This window comes from Drosophila bipectinata, chromosome 2R, assembly GCF_030179905.1.
Source record: "Drosophila bipectinata strain 14024-0381.07 chromosome 2R, DbipHiC1v2, whole genome shotgun sequence".
Classification (NCBI taxonomy): domain Eukaryota; kingdom Metazoa; phylum Arthropoda; class Insecta; order Diptera; family Drosophilidae; genus Drosophila; species Drosophila bipectinata.
Window position 1 is genome coordinate 21,954,129 of NC_091737.1, and position 20,901 is coordinate 21,975,029.

The following is a 20,901-nucleotide window of genomic DNA, read 5'->3' on the forward strand; positions in this document are numbered from 1 at the left end:
AGGACATTCCTTGCCATTTTATAGATTTCCACCCCACCCTATCGAGCCCAAAAATAAATTTGATTTCTCAAAGCATGCGGTCATATTTTACATACCATTTGCTCCCATTTGACACACCATCGCCTGTCGGCACAGCTGTTAGGATTCGTGTCCCCTTTTCGGCCATAAAAGGAAAAGAACTTGCCCAGAGATACAACATTTTTCGAGGGCTTGTCAGTGCTCTAATTGCTCCTACCACAGTGCATCCACAACATTAATCACGGGACTCGCTCAACTCGGCTCAAATGCGGCAGAAAAAATTGGAAATCACAGTCATTTGCTAAGCGATAGGTCCTGGTCCTGGGCAAGGCAGGGCCCAACCCCCTGAGTCCTGTTTGAGTTATTGTCAGGACAGGACGCTGGGCCCGCGATGCATTCGAGTGTGACGCGAACTTTTTGCGCCGCGGCGGCCTTTTAGTGACGGGCGGGAAATGGATAGTGGGATATGGTGGGAGTACATGGTGGGGGGAGGGGAAAGTATGAGGAGGAAATGGACCGACGACGAGGTGGGGACGAACGAAAAGTTGTCGCGTGCACGGCCGGAACTGACACAGGAAGCGCCGTACATCAGGCGAACGCGTTGACAATGCAGTCAGTGATGGGGTGGGAGTGAACTGAAGGGATTCCCGGGCAGGACATACGCAGGACCCTTCCAGCCACTGCCGCATTATTAGCTGTCAGTAAACGGAATTGTCGCGACTTTTGCTCAAACTCCCTCATTCTTTTTTTCAGCGCTTTCTGCGCCTCAACTGGGACTGGGGCTGGCAACATTTTAACATAATTGGCCTTTATGTCATAAAGGCCCGGGGCCCGCCAATCACTTTTTACTATTCGCTAACCAATTTTGTATCTGCAACTTTGCGCTTGAATGCATGCAGCAACTTCTCTAGACCCATTTGCCATTTACCATTTGCCATCTCAATCCCAATACCTCAATGTAACCATCTCCACCTCCACCGATTCAATCCTCTTCATTTCATTTCAGGCGATTCAGTGGAGTTTGCGTGGCTGCACTTCGGCAAGTTAATTTCGTAAAGGCAACAGAAAAAATCATATTAAGAGAACTACTTTAGAAAAGTCAACTATAACATATCCTAGACTTAATATTTCTTCTAAAAATGTATTAATAAATGTAATTCCATATAAAGCTGTGCCGCTATTTATATTAAATATTTGTTGTACCCTTGGTGTCCTTTATATGATTTCCTTTTTCCCCGATAAAATATTCCTTCCCTAGACAAGTATCTCAAGAATTCCAAGCTACCCCGTCTAATACGAGGTGAATACCATTGAAAAAAATAAACTCGTTTGCCTTTTCTTTGGCGCACAAAATGGCTTGGAAAATATTTTTCAATCACTTTAATTGTAGCCAAAGCCAAAGGATGGGCTTTTGGGGCTGAGTGCCAGACATCAAATTGCATTGGTATACGTCCCGGGGTATTGGTTGCCCCTCTACCAACCTCACCCTATCCTGGCCATATGTTGGCTGATTCCCGCCCCGTCCTTTTTCCATAAACAAACTCCGGCAAGAGCAATGCAAATTTAATGTTGTCAAGCTGTCGTATCATGCTGAAATATGCGCATATGGAGGGGCATGGGCGCGGACTTGCTGGGTCGAAGGGTTTGGGGAGCAGACAGCCCCCAAAGGCATTGGCAAAGGAAAAGTCACATGTCCACCCAAGAAGTAATACGAAACGCTTCCCGTTCCAGCGCCACCCGATATGTATACTTATATAGCTTACTTATTTTAAGATAATGCCGCCAAGCAGCCAAGGAAAAGGGTACAAATTTCCTGTGCTTCCGTTGCCTGTCACTCGATGTTTCACGAGAAGGTAGTGTAATGGAATGAGTGGGGGGTTACAGGGGGTGTCCTGGAGTTTCAGGATGCATGCGAAACGTGGTTATTATCGCCTGCAATGTCGCCCATGCTCCATGAGCTTATATAACTGCCGGGCATTTGTAATAAAACTCAAGCGCATAATTGTTTGCCATATTTCTGAAACCCAAAATGTCGAAAAAGGGGGAAATAACATCCCCAGCCAGTTCATTTCACGTATCCTTTTTCCCCCCCATTGCATATCCTACGTCCTTTGGGGGGTGGCGCCACGCCAATTTATGAGCAGGTGGAATTTTTAAGTAGTGTGTGCTGCCTTCGGGGAGGTTGGCGCTGGTGTTGGCGTTGAGGTGATTTCTGAGCTGATTGCTTTCGAATTTTTGATGAGGCTGTGTGCTGTGGCAATGTGGAGATGTGAATATCACACCAAACTATCCAACCCTCGAACTCATTTCGTCTAATGGGGTCAAAAACAAAAATAATAGGCCACTTGATTATGGAAATGGGGGGGGCAACACTTCCAACTTCCCTTGATTTGCTTTCCATTATTATCGTGTGCTTTTACAGTTTGTCGTGCTTAAATCTAATCCCTGAATATCCTTGCTTATTTGTAATTACGAGTAGTCCTCAGACCCTCCACAGACTTAATCCTTATCTCGTTCGCGCCAAACTTCAATCACTTGGCCCAATCAATGGCGTTACGCATACGCCGCGTAAGCCGAAACAACATCCTGCCAACAAGTGCTTTCAGTCACCTTGCTATTCATTACACTCCAGCCATCCAGTCAACAATCTTTTTGCACAAAGGCGTCGCCAAGTCTCGCCTCTGTAGCCACGCCCCCTCTCCCACTACCACGCCCACAAGGCGGCGACACTTTCTCGCGTTTTCCCGCGAATCCTGAAAGCTGAAAGCTGCTTGATATGCACACAGCGTATTCATCAAAGTGGTTTTTATATTACGTGATATTTTCTGGTGCCTTTTTCGCTTAATTTTTTCCATACTTCCCTTACTGCCAAACAACAGAATTTTGTTGAAAATATTTTTCGCCTCACTTTTTTGCTCGATATCGCCTGCTTTTCCTTATTTTGTTGTCCTGGCAAACTTTTCAGTTTCAGAATGATGGGCTGTGACACGCTAAAATGTTTTTGTTCGCTAACGAATTCATAAATATTCAAAACACATTGAAAATTCTTTCTTTTCGGCTGCATAATTAGGTTTTAATCATCTTCCTCATTTGTCAAGAGCTTCTTTTGCCCAGGAAGACTTTTTCCTAAGACTATGGCCAATCAATTCTGACAAATCAGAACAAAATTGACGAGCCCATAAGCCTGTCAGGTCTGTTACGATATATATTGGTGTCCTCATTCCTCGAATGACTAATAAAATGTTCTACCGCAGTTGACAAATCCACAAAATAGGCAGAATCCTGCAGCGAAATAAGGGAAACAGGAGCTCAATCCGGTATTTCATCGACTGCTCCTTGACGGCTTATCATCTTGGCTGATTCGCCGCATCAAAGGTTCCAATCCGGCCGATTCGGTTCCTTTCTGTTCCGCTGCGGAATGTATCAACCTTAATATTGACTTTCATTTTGGTAGAAGCTTTGAGGTCGTGGCATCCGTGCCACATCTGTATCTGCAACTGCAGCAATACACTGGCAGAAATGCCTTCAAAAGATATAATTTTTTTGAAGTCCCCAAATGGAATATTAAAGTCACTCATTAAAATCTATAATTATACTATGGTTTTCTTTAATCAAAATATTTTCGAAAACCCCCCATAACTATTCCCTGTGCACCTGCATCTGCACCTGAGGGCACCTGATGATTCGCCACCCGGCGGTTTTTTGATTGAAATTGGAGATTGCAATTGCCCGGGTTGCTCCTGTTCCCTTAGATGTCCCTTGGAGTGAGCGTGAGTGTGTGACTTTTTTTTTTTGGGCTGGGGCTGTATATGTTGCAGGTTGCAGGACGGAAATTTGACTACGCCACGATATGCGACCAGACAGTCTAATACCCTCCGAAACGCCCGACGGCGGCTCAAATGCGGTTGGCAGCTTTCCGCCATGGATTTTGTCCGGGGACATCCGCCAGGAGCTAGGAGCTCGTGTGTAAGGTGCCAAGAGACCCATGGGCAACAAGAAATTAGTTTTTGCGATAGTTGCCACAGTTTTTCATTCTCCTCTGGCTCTTTTTTCCGTTGGGGCCGGGAAGGAGATTGAATCTGGCAAATGCCTAGAAACGACCAGAGATCCATGTAATAAGTAGGAAACAAATGGATACAGAACATTGGGCTTCAATTTCGGCCTGGGCCACCAGAAGATCACCGGTCGTAAATAAATTTGCCGAAAAGCATAGAAATCTGGAGCACAAGATGGCACTTTGCCAGGCTCCCAGCACCCGGCTCCCAGCCCACCCATCGTAAATTTTTCACGCCTCGCCAGCCCTCTCCTGGCCACGATCCATTACCCATTCCGTTGCCAGCAAACCGTGCATTTTGTAAATTAATAACTCACGCAGGTAAATTAATTTAAAATCATATTTATAGCATTTTAGTTAATTAAATGCGCAAAAATGTGCCCCCTGTCTGCGGCACGCATCCCCCCTTTTTTTTTTGGTCAGGCTTGGTGAAAGTGTCAACTGCATGAATGTGGTTACTAATGTTGTTTCTCCTGCTTTTGTTGTTGTTGTTGTTTTTGTTATTTTTGTTATTGTAGTGTCTGACTCAAACACACACTGGCACACACACACAGTAGAGCACACACCTCTTTTCTGCCAGCCGCCTGCTTGCCGCGACATTTATGAACTTTATGAAGTCTGCTCCATAAATCATCTCCCATACTTGCTTCTACGGCGGGGATAGCATTTTGCTTAGGCGAATTTAATGAAAAAATGAATTTCGTATTCAAAAAATAAAAGAAAGTAGAAGAAAATATACCCTGGAGGTGTATAAATATGAAGTTACGGATAAAAGTTCATTGGGAAGTTCTTAAAAGTGAAAGGAATGTATTTCAGTTCGAGGGACGAGTTGTATTTGTATTTTATATTGTATAACCTTGGTAAACATTAAGGGTTGAATATAAAAGAATATAGAACTATGTATGTATTTTTTAAAAAATATTACTTTCTCTTAAGAAAGAGTATTCCAAGACTCCCCATCATCTTCGCGAATTCCTCGCGTTAGTTGTCTGCACGAAAGCGAAAGATGAAATCATGCGGTCTGCCGAGTGCCTCCAAAAGGTGGATCCGGGATTTTGGGGCAGGAATAGTAGGGCCTGTGCCACGGCCTCTATGTACTCTATATGGGGTGGCATGCCACCGAGAGTGAGAGGTGTGCAGCATGTGTGCCACATGGCCGCATGGCGCATTGCCGTATCCACGGCGACTACGACGACTGTTTGTTTGCCTTTTTTGTTTGTATTTTGTTCTATTTAGATATTGTTTTTTTGTTTTGAGACTTTGGTGCTCTGGATGGTTTATTATTTTGTGCTTATTCCTAATTTTTTCCACATCATCTTTGGTTTTTATTTATCTTCTGTCGAGATTTATACTCAATCTACAAAGTATGTGCGTACACTCCTGAGGGCCCCAAGTTAATGTGGAGCATTACGGGAGCCACATAGTTTCAGTTTCGTTGGGATTATGCAAAGTTATGCGGAGCCCCGGTCCCCCGGCTCCAAACTCTTGGCCAATCTGGCCAATAAACTGCAGAGAAGAGCCATCGCACATATAAAACAATTTGCCTACAAAAACAACAGAAGAAGAAAGCCATCATCTCGGATGGATGGGGTGGGGGGGTCGAGTCGGCAATTTAAAATTGTTTATAAAACAGGGCAGCGCGCCGCACACACATGAGCATAAAACTTGCAGGAGAAGATGGGCGGATGGGTACTCCTGTTGCTGGAATTGGAGCTGCTATAGATGGAGGATGGCCACAATAGCTCCCCGAGGTCGGCATTAAATTCTGCCACTACCCGCTGCCGCTGCCGCTGATGCTTCTGCTGATGCTGGTGCTGGCCTATATAAGCCCCGGGTCCAGGGTTTTGGGCCACGGCCCTAACTACACCATGGGGACAGCAATTGATGATAGTCTAAGGCCCAAGATATGTGGCAGAACCAGGAGCTGAGGCTGAATCCGAAGCTAAAGCTAAGCCGTAAGCCTAAGCGAATGCTCCGGGATATAAAAGGACTTAGTCGCATGTTAACGCAACGCCTACGCAAATCCATAACAGGAGCAGGAGCTGGAGCACGAGCAGGAGCAACCACCCCTCAATGAACTGCATCTGCTGGATAACCTGGGGGTTGGGACGGCACCACTCCACTCCGATGCCACGGCCGTGCTCCTGACGTGGCCTGATGCCTCCCTTTTTGGCCATTATGAAGTCATAAACGCACATGCAGCCAGGCCAAAAATTGGAAGAGCCCAATGGGGATGGGCCCGAGGCCTGCTCCATCTTCATCTGGGCTCGACTTCTTGTCGTTCAGCCTGTTTTTTTAGCACATGTAAAAATGCTTGTTATCAAGCTGGAAAAAGAAGGCAAAAAAAAAAATTAAACAACGACCGATGTGGACAATTTTTGGGCATAGCCTCGGGCTTAAACTGTTATTACCAGGTTGTGGGGGTACCAGGACGATGGTCTGCTGTTTATGAGTTGTAAAGCCATAGCCAGACAATAGCCAAATACGGCAAAAGCAACACATGAACGCTAAGCCCGAGGACGAACATACATATTATGGGCCTGGTCTAGTTTGCTATTTTAAACAGCAGGATAAATTGAAGGAAATACTCCCCAGTCCTGCCCAGCCCTGCCCAGTCCTCTGACTTCATTGGACTGTCAATGGTCTGTGCTTGGCTTCTTATGCCTGGCTGCATTTTATATTTATCCTGTGCCAGGATTTGTGGCGACGGCTCAAGGAAAGTCTACGGCCGTAGATGTCCTCCCAGGTGAGTTATGTAATTTCGATTGTGCACTTTTGCGTAGGCCCTGGAAATTGGAAAATGCTTTTGTGGCACGAAAAGGCATTCAACACTTTAGTAATAAAGAAATTTTAAAGCCTGGCTAACAAGTGCTTAAGGAATATAATCTTTAGGTTTTTTTTACTGAATTTTAAGCTCGCTTTGATCGATGTAAAATGAAACGCTCGATGCTAATGCCTCGTGGGCGTTAAACTAATTGAATGGCATATGCCGCTGGCTGGATACCACGTCTCCCTGTTCGCAGTCCTCTGGGTTCTCAAATTTCTACAGAAGAAGGGCCACGCGTCAATTAGATTGAAGTACATGGTAAAAAAATGTATTTTAAAAGCTTGGCCAATATTGCCTTGCCAGGCAGAACTAGATTCCATCGACGGAGCAATCGCGATGGAAGCGTTTGGTTTCCGCGCACGTGTCCGGCCAGGGCACTCCGCCCGGGCTTAAAGTACGGCTTTAAGGCGAATTTGTCGAAATTGGCAACTAAAAGGACCTCATGCTCGAGCGAAAAAGGACGATGACGACGACGAGCTGGAAAAAGGAGAGCGTTCGAACACATTTTTGGCATACTTCACACAATCTACTGATGAAGTCAACTGGAAAACTCGCATAGCTTTGATGTTTCGACAGCAATTGCAATGTGTACACACGGATACGCACTCACACATATATATTTGGACGTTGAGGAAAACACACAAAGGATGCCATTTGTTTGAATGTCCTTTGGCGCATTTCAAAGCCCACAACTTCAAAGCCCGAAAATGACCTTTGTATGCGGCAGAATCTGTGGCCAGCTGCCTCATGCGAAAGGGGCCACTAAATAGTAATTTACTAAATTAGTTTGTTTCCCTAATTACCGCTATGTGCGGTGGCCAAGCCGGCCAACTAAACTTTTGCTTCTTGTGCTCTGCCCTGCTCTGCTCCTCCAGTGGCCCACTAAAGGGTTATTAAATTCCACGTATTTTTTTCACGTTAATTTTTTCGCAATTACCCTAAAAGGATTTCAATTAGCGTTTGAAATCCCATTAAACTAAATGAAAATGTGGGCTCCATGCGCTCAAAAATAATATGTATATATATTTTTGTATTATATATAATAACAATATTCATACCACTAAAAGGATTTATAAAAACATTAGCCGCAGCTAGGCAGTGGCATTGGCAAAAAAGCCAATTACCATATAATACCATACAAATGCAATTACAAAATATCCGAAAATTATGTAATCGGCATTCGGATAGTTAACCATTTCAATGAAGCCCTTTCTTTCTAATTAAAACCGAAGCGGGTTAGGTTGGGTTGGGCGATAAAATTAATCAAGGTATTTCCATTACTAAGTTGAAAATGATTATTCTAAATTGCCTTTGGCTGACTAATATGACTTTATAAACAAATTTAACCGAATATGAACTAGAAATTATAATTATGCATAATAGATAGCAGCAGTAATTATCAAACAAATGCATTTATTTTCCACCAGCCTGACACCCAAATGCTCTGTCAAAGGGTTAATTGTAATTTCATGGATAATTATTTATAGCTTTAGTTACTCTTTATTTTTAGTACTTTTTAGTTAAACTTCCAAGAAGCCTATTACTCAATAGTTTCTTGATAATTTTTAGAAATATTAGCATTTTATGGATGTGGAAATGAGCCCTGATCTTCGGGGGTGGCCAACCTTGGCATTGGCGTTGGCATTGGTTTTTTAGAGCAGTCAGCGTGTCGGATGAGACTACGTTTTTTAGTGATAATCAATGGGGGAAATGGAGACAAAACGCTCTGACAAATTCCAAGCGTCACGCAAAGTGCAACGCTTTTAAAAACTATAAAACCCGATGCCATTCCAAGCAGCGATTAGTGAACCAGAAAACCAACTAATATGAGGAGTGTTTTCGCATTGACTTTGCTGCTTAGCTGCCTAGCTGGCATATTGGCTGTAAGTTTGTATTACCTTTAAGACTTTTGATTAAAAGACCAGTCTTAATTTTGATACTCTTCCCAGCAGCAACATGCTATGACTAAGGAAATTGTGGAAGGCTGCATGAAGGAGAACGGTGTTTCGGCGCAGGATCTATCGGATCTGCAAACGGGCAAGGTGAAGCCAGAGAACGCCAAGGACACGATGAAGTGTGCCACACAATGTGTCCTGGTCAAGAGCGGTTTCATGGACGCCTCCGGAAAGCTGCTCACGGACAACATCAAGAAGGTGTACAGTGGCTCACCGCTGCAGGCTCAGGTGGACAAGGATGTGGACAAGTGCAGCCAGATTAAAGGAGCCAATGCCTGTGACACGGCCTACCAAATGCTAACCTGTTTCCATGGGGAAATTAAGAAGGCCTAATACCATTTAAAGGATGACTACTTAAAAGTCGAGGAGAGCCCCACCACCAGTAATAAATGCAAGCAGAATTATACTTAAAATAACTCAAATATGTTCCATCCAATCATTTCATTAGCTACTTGGGTAGCTAATTTGAAACAAGATTCTGTAAAGTATCTGGAAAATGCCAGCAATTTAATTATTTCCAACCGCTTTGGCAAAAGGCAAACAGAGCACTCATAAAATCATAGCCATCGGCAACAATTTCAATCGAATTGTCAGGGTCGGGACACTCTTTTTCCAGATATACACCCCAAACCCCTGCCATGCTGTTGTTATCGAAGACAAACTAAGTTTTCATATATAAATAGACGCTGGCGGCTGGCTGCGAGAGTTGCGTTTTTCGCTGGGTACTGGGTATATTGTGGGCGGAGGAATTTTTAATTTCTTCATTGTGAAAATATTTATTGAAACCGAAGAACGCCAAAGGCATCAAAAAGTTGACGGAGTACCAGGACCAAAAAGGGACAAAGAAAAACAAGAGCCCGAAAATTGCGCAACGCGAGGAGTTCGATGGTATATCGAAAAATCTCATGATTGGGGAGTTCGATGGGGGGGAGGAGGAGCAAGAGAAGTTACTTTAAAGGAGCTGAGCCTCGACTTAAAGGAGTGGCCGACTCCTGTCAGGATAGCCCGGTAATAGCCACTGAAACCTGGGCAAACAAATTGAATGAAATCAACTCGTTAAAAAGTAAATAACTCTGATGAATGGCTGAAATGCACAAAGAACGCGCCAGGTAGAAAACGCCTGGATCCCCGGATCCAGTAGCTACTGGCAGCCAGGACCCAGGACGAGGTGGAGCAGGAACCCTTCCTGCCAGTCAATTGAAAATGAAATACAAATAAAAATGCAAACAACAGGCCAACAGTGCGTTGCCCACATACAAATGTTGGCTAAGCAGCCCAGAGTCCTGAAGTCCTGAAGTCCAAGAGCCCAACAGTCCAGAAGTCCAGAAGTCCTGGCTCCAGGATATGCTGCTGACGACGCTGTCTGGACTGGGCTGTCAGGCCTGGCAGAGGAAATTAGTAGACCTTGGCACAAAGGGGGTCGAGAATCGAGAATGTTGGAATAGCAAAAAGGAAATGGGCTGTAAGCCGCCGCAAGCCCAGCAGCTAACAAGCCAGGACACTCCTCGTACGTCCTCGTACAACTGCAGCCTGGCAAAAGGAGCTGTTTTCCTTTCACATTCATCGATGAACTTTCAATAACAGAACTTTAGTTTGCCGATTTTTATGGCCACCAGGCTTCTTTTGCTTTTTATGCACCCCTTTTTTCAAGGATATGACATTGAATTGCAGCAGAAACTTCAGCCTGGTTGTCGGTGGAAAAAAAAGTTTGCCCTCCGACAGGACCTCGTTTCCATCCTGAAAAAGTTATTGCAAAAAGTAACTTTGCCAGGGATAAGCCCTCTTGAGTTGAAAACTTATCTGGATAAATAGGGATGTGGAGAAATCACTGATTTGTTTTATGAAATATTTATAATTGACTTGGTTTGGATTACATTTGCGTAAAATAAAGAGGGAAATTCGACTAAATGCTGGATTTTAAAAGTCGTGGCTTCTAATTTGTAAAACAAGAAAAGAAAGCTAGCTTTAGGAGGAGTCTAAGTTGATATACCCTAAGATCGGGTCCACAGTGATCGCTCGGGTCCACAGACTATATGGCCCATAGTGATTCCTATATCTTTCCCAACTCTCATCCGATTCCCAAACGGAGTACCTTAAACGATTTCTAGATCGATTTGCCACCATTCTGCATCAAAATCCTGAGACAAAATATTTTTTAGATTTTTTGTCCATTTTTCGTGATGGGATGCCTTAAAAATGTGGTTTTCCCATATAGGGCTCACAGTAATGGCTATATCTTCCCCAATTCTCATTTGTTTTACATCTAGTTTTTTAGATGTTCTTTATTTTAGTTTGGTAGAATGCATTAAACTAACAATAGTGTCAGCAGAGGTCCCTCCTTTTATTTTAATTTTGAAAATAGAAATCCCTTTATATTTTTCCTGTGTAACCCTGTCTTTCCGTAAATCCGTCATGTTCACACCCAATGTCATAAACTTAATTATGTTCGAAAAGGATTTTCGGAGAGCACGATCCTTGGGATGTTGTTGCCACGACAACATGGCTTTCACTAGCTACGTCGTGGATGTTTTTGACAATTTCCAGAACGCGGTGGAGCACCTGCTTCACATCGAAGCTTCCGAATCGACGCCAGAAACCACAGTTTATTAAAAGCTAAACAGCCAAGTCGGTGATGCTGATGCTGATGCTGGGGCTGGGGCTGGCGGTGATGCAAGCGAAGGAAATATGCATAAACCAAGCCAGACTAAGGATGGAGGTGGCACACAGCCACATCCGTAGCCACACCGAAAAAACCATTCCAATCCAATCCCAGCACCGTATCAGCCAAGTCAGAACCCATTCAACAACAGTTTCGCATAATTGTAAATTCAAGTGGAAATGAATGAATTTACGCTGAACTCGACAGAAAATACCAGGGCAAACGAATGTTGCTGTTGTTGTTGTTGCTTTTTTCCCAGGGTAACAGGTAAATGCGAAGAGGCAAAAGGTAACGGATGCTGATGGCAATGGCGATGCTAACGGTAACGTTTCCCAATGGCGCGCAAACAATATGGCGTCGCCAACGAGGTCGAGGATTCGAAATCGGAGTTGGAAGTCACAAAATGGAGCGATACGGAAGGGAGGGGGTGGTGGTATTTTTGGGGCGTCCTGGGTGTTTGGGGAGTCTTTCGGTATGGCATTGGGTTCGGTGTGGCCTGCTGACTGTGGCGGAATCACGTTGCCTGCATATTTTCATTCATTCGCCTCAACGTCAACGTCTGCCGACGACTGCAAAGTTATGGAATGCATAACGGGTTGCTGTACTGTGTACTAGTATTTGTACTTTTGTGTATCTGCCGGATCCAGCCGCCCCTGAATGTGCTCACTTCTCGCTGTTCTGTTGGCTTACCCTTCAAGTATTTACGCCTTTATTTATTTAACATTTCAATTGCATATTTTCGCACAAAAGCGCGTGCCAGAACAGAAAAGTTGACGAGTTCTCAGCCGCTCCAAGGGGAGTGCAATGTCAATGGCCAACCAAAAAGCTCAAAAGAGTTAATGGCTAAAGGAAGAAGATGGGGTCGGGGGGGCACTCTTGGTTCACACAAAAATATCCGGAGGTCCTGCACGTTTCCATAGGCGTGACCCATGCAAAATGTCCAGAGTCAATGCTCTTTGTATAAAAGATTTCTAAGGAAGCCCAGTATTTTCTCCATAATATTGGCAGGAGTATTAATGTTGAAAGGTAGAGGACTATGAGTTTTAATTTACTAATAGGGTATTCTCATAGAAATCCTTTTAAAGCACTCAATTCGTCAATGGACTGAAAAGACATCTCACTCCACCTTTGGATAAGTGCATCAATATTATTTGCTCGTCTATAAATAACAAAAATATAATATGCATGCAACTGACAGATTGATGGCCATGTCGAACATCAGACACAGGACTCTGTTTAGTGGAAAACCAAACACTTTCATTTTTCTTCAGACACCAGCATATATATTCCCATATTCCATGATTCTATAGCAATTTCAAATGGCGCCTGAAAGTATGCAATACAAAAGATGAGGTTTTTTTTACGCTCAAGTCTTAACGCTTTTAGTTTGGCATTTTTGGGGGGCTCTTTTGGGCACTACTGCCGGTTCTGCCGGTGACATCAATTGTTATTGTTGGCCAAACAATGGCAAACATTGCCAAATACATTTGCCTATCCTCTGCGTACGTCGTCGGCATGTCACTCGAGATAAGACGCTGTCGGGTGACGTGGGGAATGGAAACTGTAGACTGGGGATTTGGGGCACTGATGATGATGCCAAGATTGATGGTTCGCCTCCTAAATGATACCTGATTGAGTGTGCGGCGAGTGTTTGCCATGGCATATTCAATATTGTCACGACAGAACGAACACTCGCAGCTCTTAAGTGTCATTTTGTGTTCTCGACACGCATTTTATGGCAGACTGGCAGACTGGCAAACTTTTTCGGCTATCCTCGACACGCGCACTCCAATAAGTTGGCGTATTGCGAATCTCCATGCCAGGATGTGGCATCATCATCTCTCCAAACGCCTTCGAGATGCCGTCCCTGACACTGAGTGAGATAAATGGTGACAAGTTTGTAGGCCAATTTGCAAACTAAACCGTCTAACAGGCGCCACCATACAGCCATTCAGCTAGCTGGCACACACACACGAACCATAACCAATCCATCCATCCATCTAGCTGGCTCTGAGGTAACTCCTCAATCTCTTGTCTTATACAATTAGTAGCTCGGGGCCACCAAATAAAATGTGCTGCACGCTGCAATTTAGCCAGCAAGTTGCATTTCACGGCTGACTGGCTCTGGAGCTTCCTAACGGTTGTTCTCGGCTTCTTAACTTTGGCTCAAAGCGCTTGTCGTAATTTTCGCGCCATCAATTCGGAATTACTTGTAGCTTGGAGATGCTATAGAAGCTGTAGAAGCTGCAGCGCTAGTTCTAGGCGAATTACATGCTTCATTTGGCCTTCGCCGCCGATTGAAGATGGCAAACTCTGACTCGATTTTCCTTCCTACTTTGGCTTTCCCCGGGCCCTGGCCCTGGCCCGGCCAGGTGGTTGGAATGCAGCTGCGATTTTTAGCATAAGTAGCGCAAATTCTATGCATTTCGCAGCTAAGAGGTGCCCAGACAATCGCAATCGCAGCCAGTGACGCAATTACCGATAAATGGAAGCTGGCTTTCATCCACTTAACGCTCGTTATGGCAGCTTTACAAAGTGTTGATACCGGGCGCTGCAAATTAGATAAGAGAGCCTCCGAAAGTGTGGAAAGGCAACTAACTTATAATATTATTCGAGCTGGATGGCCCACAGGAAGTATTTTGCGATTGGCCCCGCCAATAATACACTTGCAGCTCAATAGCCCCAGCAGCTGTGATTGATCTGATTGGAGGAATTAGATCAAGAGCCATCAGATAGTAGGCTTGGACTTCACACTCAATCCAAGCCAAAGTCAAAACAGGCCAGAAATTTCTGTGATTGCAACTTTTAAGATTCTTGCAGCTGGCCAAGTGGTCAGTCCCCCAAAGATTTATTCACCCTAAGGCTTACCGGAGAAAGTCACAGGTAGAGCCCGGCCAGAAGAAAACATTATCCTCCCGACCACAATTTATGCCTTGGGACGCCCCTTGAAGCAGGACACGCAACCCAGTCTCTCCCCCCTTAGATTCCTGCTCCCTTTGGCGCAGTGAAATAAATACAAAAAGTTGAAGGGAATAAAAAAACAAACTGCATTCATCTGCCCACACCAAACAGGGACAAACAAACGATGGCGTGCCTCTCGGGATTCCAAACGGCAAGGGTCGGAATACTTGGCGTATACTTTGTGCCACGACTACTTTTTACTTTTCTTTAACATTATTTTGCACTTTTCAATTAAAAAAGCGTGCCCCCCACGCAGTCAGGGCGGGCTTTCAGGGAACCAGGCACCAGCACCAGGACCAAAACCAGGACGGGACTCCGACCCGTCAGACACAAGCCAACAAACTACGGCAAAGGGCAAAAGTAACCCCAAAAGTGGTAGAGAAACACGGATGAAATGGGTGGCTGAGGTGGCTGAGGACTGGGAGTAGATGAGGAAAAGCAGCTGCCATAATTATAATTTCTTAATGCAAATAAAAACTCGCTGTGCTGATTTTTCGCTTTTGTAGAGAACCACAATTTAAACATTATGGACTTTTACTTGGACGCTTCGTGTTGGCTTGTCTCTGAATTAAGGTATAGAGGAATTGGTTATAAGTTTGAAATAGTTATAATTGAAAAAATTATAATTTAAGGATATTAAGATTCTATAAATCTGTATAAAACCAACATAAACTCTTTAAAAATATATCTTGAAAGAGTATTTAATATTCATCATCTTAGCATTATGTTACTTGAAACTCGCAGTTATTTTTCTTTTCCTTCCGCATTGCCAAAGAAAAAGTAAGAAAAAAAATGGGGTTAAAATGGGAATTTGCTCCTGTTTCTGGTCCTGTATTCCCGTTCTGACCATTGCCGGCTGGCACGCCCCTTTTGAGCGCCCATCGCTGTTGACCATTGTGGCCATTGCAGTGCCAACAAACATGCATAGTTAATGAGCAAAATAAAAACCTGTGGTCCTTGCTCCTTCCTCTCTCACACACATACCCACTCACACTCATGCAATCGTACATGTTTAAGGACCTGGCTTTTCAGCAGCGTGTGCAATGAGCTTACGTGGCGTATAATTAATATTAAATGTAATACTTATAAATTAAATAAAATGGCGCAACTGAAACGGGCTGGCTGGCTGGCTGGCTTTTTCCACAGCAGCACGATTGATGACCTGGCCGTCAGGCAGAAAACGCTAAAGTACACAGAGAGAAAAAGATTTAAAATTATTAGATATTAAAAAGTCTTGGAAAGTCTTGTATAAAGTTGAAAAGAAAGGCTCTGCCATGAATTCCTGTATCTTTAATATCTTATTGAATATTTTCCTCTGTGTATATATTCTCTTTATATAGGACCCTATATACCATACTTAACCTATGTATGCTATTTCTGTGTTTGTGGGTCCTCCCTATATCCTGCCAGTTATAAATGTGTGTTTGCCAAGTTTGACTTTTTGACTTGAGCCCCTGAGCTCGACTGCTACTTGTGCCACTTCCGCTGTGCGGAAAAATGCTTTTGATTTGATTTTCACCAAATGTCAACTTGACGTCACGTCGTCGTCTGGTGGGTGAGTGAGTGAGTGTGTTAGGCAAGGGCCAGGAGGGGGGAGGGGAGAGGCTATGGGGAAAAGCGGAAAAGCGGACGTCGACATTGTCGCCGCCTTTGTTGTGCCGATTCAGCGGCATGATTTATTGTTTTGATGAAATTGCGTGTAAACAATTTAGTGGCTGGTTGGCGCCCAGGACCCCAGCCACCTCACATCCTTGCTGCGCTTTAAGTTGATGAACTTTCGAAAGACTTTATTTAAGGTTAAATATGGCCATATTTCACGCCCAACAAGTTGCCATAGTTTCAGCAAACTGATGAAATATCATTCAGCTTCACAGAATGGATATAGTTCGTAACCCATTTAGAACGGAAACTTGCCAGGCATTCGAAATGAACCGCAATTGCAGTAAATATGGAAATGCCACAAGCCCGATGCCGCAACGATGTCATGGAGAGATCGGGATGCCGCTGGGCGGGGTTGGAAACCACAGGAACCTCCCAAAACCCCCAATGGGGGAAATCCCTTTAGTTATGAGATTGTTAAAGCTGCAAGTTAACCACAAAACTGAACGCAGTTTCGTATGCAATTCCGACTTGCAATAAATATGCCATAACAATAAGTAAGGCGAGCTAATATCCGATTACTCCAGCCTGGCAAATGTGGCGTGAAAAGCGCCAAGCCACTACACCCAGAAGATACAGATACAAACACTGTTACTGATACAGATACAGATACTTTGCCTCCCCCCTTTCGTTTGGTAGAACATGAAACAAACGCATAAGTAAATACCAGAAACGAGTGACTTTCAATATCCTTACAGGCTTATTGCTTGCAGAAAATTTCACGCCCGACAGTCAGACAGACAGACAGAAAGAGAGAGGTCTAATGGATGTGAAAGAGAGGGTAAATACGAGAAGCTGCCAATGCATTTACACATTTGCAAAATACAAACATCACAGAGACTGTTGCAAACATGCAGCATACAAATATGCGTACAGAGTGTCGCCCATCCAAGCTACACATTGTGGACTCGGATTCTGGATTCAGGATTCGGGACTGGGGGAGATCGGTGTCGGCGCTATGGAGTCATGTCTGAGTGCGTTTCCTCCGACGCATTTACGTTTATTGCATTTGTAAATTATTCACACAAGGATATTAAATGCAAATTGTGAAATAGACGACACACTCGTGCCGTACCAGAAGCACAGATACAATATCCGTTGGATGCCTTCCATGTATATATTGGGGAATTACTCAACTCCTTTTTGCATATGATTGTCACATGCAAAACCGAATCGAGTTGCTCGATTTGGCCTCAGGTCCTTGAATGCTCAGGACCTTTTCGAACCCCACCTGAGATTAGGTCGATAGTTGGCAAAGCAATCTGACCACTTGATTGACTCTTGATTTAGTTCACCTTAGAATTCTTAAAGCCTCGAGGAAAGCCACTCTCCGTATCCAACCGTATTTATTCATTTTCCATTACCTGATTACCCTTTTTGCCTTTTGCCTCTGACCGGAAGGGGGCACTCTGGCCAAAGTTGGCCAAAAGTTTAATTTCCCTCGCATGCAACTCGGTCTAAACACGTTTGACATTACTGCCACTGGATGTGGATGTGGATGTGGCCAAAGTTTCGGGTCCTGGTGAGAGTAACATGCAAATCAAATTTAAAGTTGGCAACGACAGTTTGTATTTGAAGGCCAATCCTACCTCAGGCCAGATGCCTTCGCAACCGAATCGTCTATGCAGAACCATAGCACCTGTCACCAAATCGGCAAACAATGACAATTATTGGACAATTATTGGCACTTAATAGGGCATCGATGCAATTAGCCCCACTTAGCACCTCATCAGTGGCTATAAAACCCCCACTCAAAGGTGGCTAGGACACCAGTTAGAATGTTTAAAGTTAAGGAGCTTCTGCTCTCTGCGGAGACCTTCAACGATCCGCTTTTTGAATACCACTTGAAGTACTTTCGATGGTACGGATATGTGGCCTCCGAGGAGGAACCCAGGCCATGGTTTAGTTTATTTCGCTGCACCCTGTTCACGGCCTCCATTTGGATTAGTTGTGGCCTGATGCTGGCCAGGGTGTTCAGGGGCTACGAAAGCCTAAATGATGGCGCCACCAGCTGTGCCACCGCCGTCCAATATTTTGCGGTGTCCATCGCCACCCTGAATGCCTATGTCCAACGGGATAGTGAGTCTCTGCAGTTGAATGGAAAATCATTATAATTGGAAGCCCGTTTTCCAGGAGTCATTGCTCTATTGCGCACTGCCCATTTGGATATAAGGAACATCATGATCGAGGCTGATAACCAGGAGATGGATTTGCTTTTTCAAACCCAGGTGTACACCCGCACCATCACCCTGATGCTGTGGGTGCCCTCGGTGGTGGCCGGTCTGATGGCCTGGGGCGACTGCATCTACAGGACTATTTTCCTGCCCCAGTCCGTATTCAACACAGCCGCCGTGCGGCGTGGAGAGGAGCAGCCCATCCTATTGTTTCAGCTTTATCCCTTTGGACAGCTATGCGATAATTTCTTCATTGGCTATTTGGGGCCTTGGTATGCCCTGGGCCTGGGCATAACCACCATTCCCCTATGGCACACTTTCATCACTTGCCTAATGAAATATGTCAACCTTAAGCTGCAGATTTTGAACAAAAGAGTCGAGGAAATGGATGTAAGTAGTCTTGTGGGTACGAAGTAGTTCCATTATATGATTTTTTCTTTGAAGATTTCTAGAATTAATCCGGTTTTGGTTGAGGAACACATGACGAGCATCGAATTGGACCACTGGCGTATGAAACTTTGTAAGGAATTCGTGGAGGAGGAACTAAAAATTCGGAGATTCGTCCTTGAGCTACAAAGTCTAATCTGTGTGCCAGTCATGGCTGATTTTATTATATTTTCAGTGCTGATGTGTTTTCTATTCTTTGCCTTGCTAATAGGAGTGAGTCTATAAATATATATATTTATATTTCTTAGTATTTCTTTGAAATTAATTATATTTTAGGCCCCCAGCAAAATGGATTATTTCTTTATATTCATATACCTATTCGTGATGGCCTCTATTCTGTGGATATATCATTGGCATGCCACTTTAATCGTCGAATGTGTGAGTCCAACAAAGCCACCTACAATGAATCCAACAATATTCTCGTTTCGTAGCTTTGTTGATATTTGTGTCTATCTGGGGATATCCCTTTTGCTTGCTCTCTTGCAGATGTGTCCGATTAAACTTTGATTTTTTTTCTGTTTTTTTGCAGCACGATGAATTGTCCTTTGCCTACTATTCCTCGGACTGGTACAACTTTCAGATTCCTCTCCAGCGGAGGCTGCACTTTGTGATGATGCATGCCCAAAGGCCGCTGAAGATGCGGGCCCTGCTGGTCGATCTGAATCTGAGGACCTTCATTGACGTACGTGGGGGGGATACATGCTCCCTAAATGAGAATTCAATGATTCTGAGTGCATGTCCTTTTTGCAGATTGTGCGTGGGGCCTACAGCTACTTTAATCTGCTCCGCAGTTCCCACTTGTATTAGATGTCGGGCCTTTGAATCGCCTCGGGGCTAATCAAACGACGTTTGCCATTTGCCGTTTGCCGTTGCGCCTGTCAACCCGTTTTGGCCAACATGACAGTAAACAAGCCATGCAATTCATTTTGTGCGGAAACGGAAGTCAGACAAGAATAAAAAAAAAACAGCAAAAAAACAATAAAGATTCGAAAGAGTGTTACACAGGAGCTAGGCAAATGCTAAACCATTTTACAGCGCAAATAAACGTGCCTCGAACTGGAAAACTGGAGACGAGTCGCCTGTTACTCAAAAAGCCAATGCAAGTTACAGGCAACATCATTTATCACTTCAGAAAACGTCGCATGTCAGTGGCATTGTGTGTATCCTGTTCTGTACTGTTTTGTTTTGTTATATTGTCTTTCTCAATGGATATAAAACGATTTTTGCACTTCTTTCCAGCCAAACACTCACTCCTCCTCCTCCGCCCAGTGCCTCTCTAATTGTCTTGGGGGTTTAAACACAAAGGATATTTATGCGTCTGCTGTAGCAAACGTCCAGATACATCAACCTACCACCACCACCGTCACCGCCAACTAGCCAAACAAACCGAATCGTTGTCCCCTTGGGTGTATTTTTTAATATTATTAAGAGTATAGACAAAAACGAACGACTTGGAAAGGGCCCACACCCAAATAAACACGCATATTGTTGCGGTTCTTGTCCTCCCAGGGATTACACAAAGTGGCTAAATGGCTGATAAAGGCACACGCCGAACCTCGGCTACTAATGAGTATTAATGGCGGGGTTACGAGCACGGCAGGTATGCCAGACTCAAAAAAAAACCCCAGGTTCCTCAAGGTCCACATCCATAGAGGGTGACACCAACAGCAAGGGTCACAGATAGTTGGGTAACAGCGTGAAAAGGGTTGCTGGTAAACCACTCGATTGCGATCTCCCCGAGGAACAAATTTTTGGATATAACGCGCTGATATATGAGAAACAACTTTTTTGTATTTACGCGGCATCCATAGATCACTTATGTTGAAACCGAAAAAAGGGTTGCATTTTTCTAAAAAGGCTTTTGTTATTTTTTTACGCACTATTTAGTAACAATAGAGAGTGCTTAAGTCTGGCTAAATACATAAATATTTGGAAGTGTTTAGGACTAATATTTTCAGAGCCAAAAAGTGGTACAATAAGAAAACATTTGTTTATTAAAAATAGACCTAGCAACTATATTTTCTTCTATATATATATAATCTCTTGATTGTTGCTACCTCTTCTTAAAATAGAATTTTTGGCAAAAAAATAGAAAACCACATGGCTGTTGGCATAGCGAATTTGTGGCATCTGTTGCCGGTATTTGA

The 20,901-nt window shown here is 44.0% G+C and overlaps 2 protein-coding genes across 3 annotated transcripts; both read left to right on the forward strand.

Moving 5' to 3' along the window:
* The first annotated feature begins 8,681 nt into the window (after window positions 1–8,681).
* On the forward strand, window positions 8,682–9,436 carry Obp56g (Odorant-binding protein 56g). Of its 2 annotated transcripts, none has more exons than XM_070278553.1 (2): window positions 8,682–8,782; window positions 8,852–9,436. In XM_070278553.1, the coding sequence occupies exons 1-2, from the start codon at window positions 8,726–8,728 to the stop codon at window positions 9,185–9,187; spliced, it is 393 nt and encodes a 130-aa protein (XP_070134654.1). In that variant the 5' UTR covers window positions 8,682–8,725; the 3' UTR covers window positions 9,188–9,436. The 2 variants fall into 2 exon arrangements, with proteins under 2 accessions (XP_070134654.1, XP_017093416.2); XM_017237927.3 differs by having other exon boundaries at window positions 8,686–8,782; window positions 8,849–9,436.
* Window positions 9,437–17,911: 8,475 nt separating this feature from the next.
* Window positions 17,912–19,598, forward strand: Or56a (Odorant receptor 56a). Its single transcript, XM_017237983.3, has 6 exons — window positions 17,912–18,212; window positions 18,267–18,697; window positions 18,752–18,967; window positions 19,031–19,132; window positions 19,284–19,436; window positions 19,505–19,598. The coding sequence occupies exons 1-6, from the start codon at window positions 17,912–17,914 to the stop codon at window positions 19,559–19,561; spliced, it is 1,260 nt and encodes a 419-aa protein (XP_017093472.2). The 3' UTR covers window positions 19,562–19,598.
* The last annotated feature ends 1,303 nt before the right edge of the window (window positions 19,599–20,901 follow it).

Coding starts and splice junctions, on each gene's coding strand:
- Obp56g (XM_017237927.3), top strand. CDS start 8,726: ATGAGGAGTGTTTTCGCATTGACTTTGCTGCTTAGCTGCCTAGCTGGC. Junction 8,783..8,848: donor GCCTAGCTGGCATATTGGCT/GTAAGTTTGTAT, acceptor TACTCTTCCCAG/CAGCAACATGCTATGACTAA.
- Or56a (XM_017237983.3), top strand. CDS start 17,912: ATGTTTAAAGTTAAGGAGCTTCTGCTCTCTGCGGAGACCTTCAACGAT. Junction 18,698..18,751: donor AAAGAGTCGAGGAAATGGAT/GTAAGTAGTCTT, acceptor TTTTCTTTGAAG/ATTTCTAGAATTAATCCGGT. Junction 19,133..19,283: donor CCACTTTAATCGTCGAATGT/GTGAGTCCAACA, acceptor GTTTTTTTGCAG/CACGATGAATTGTCCTTTGC.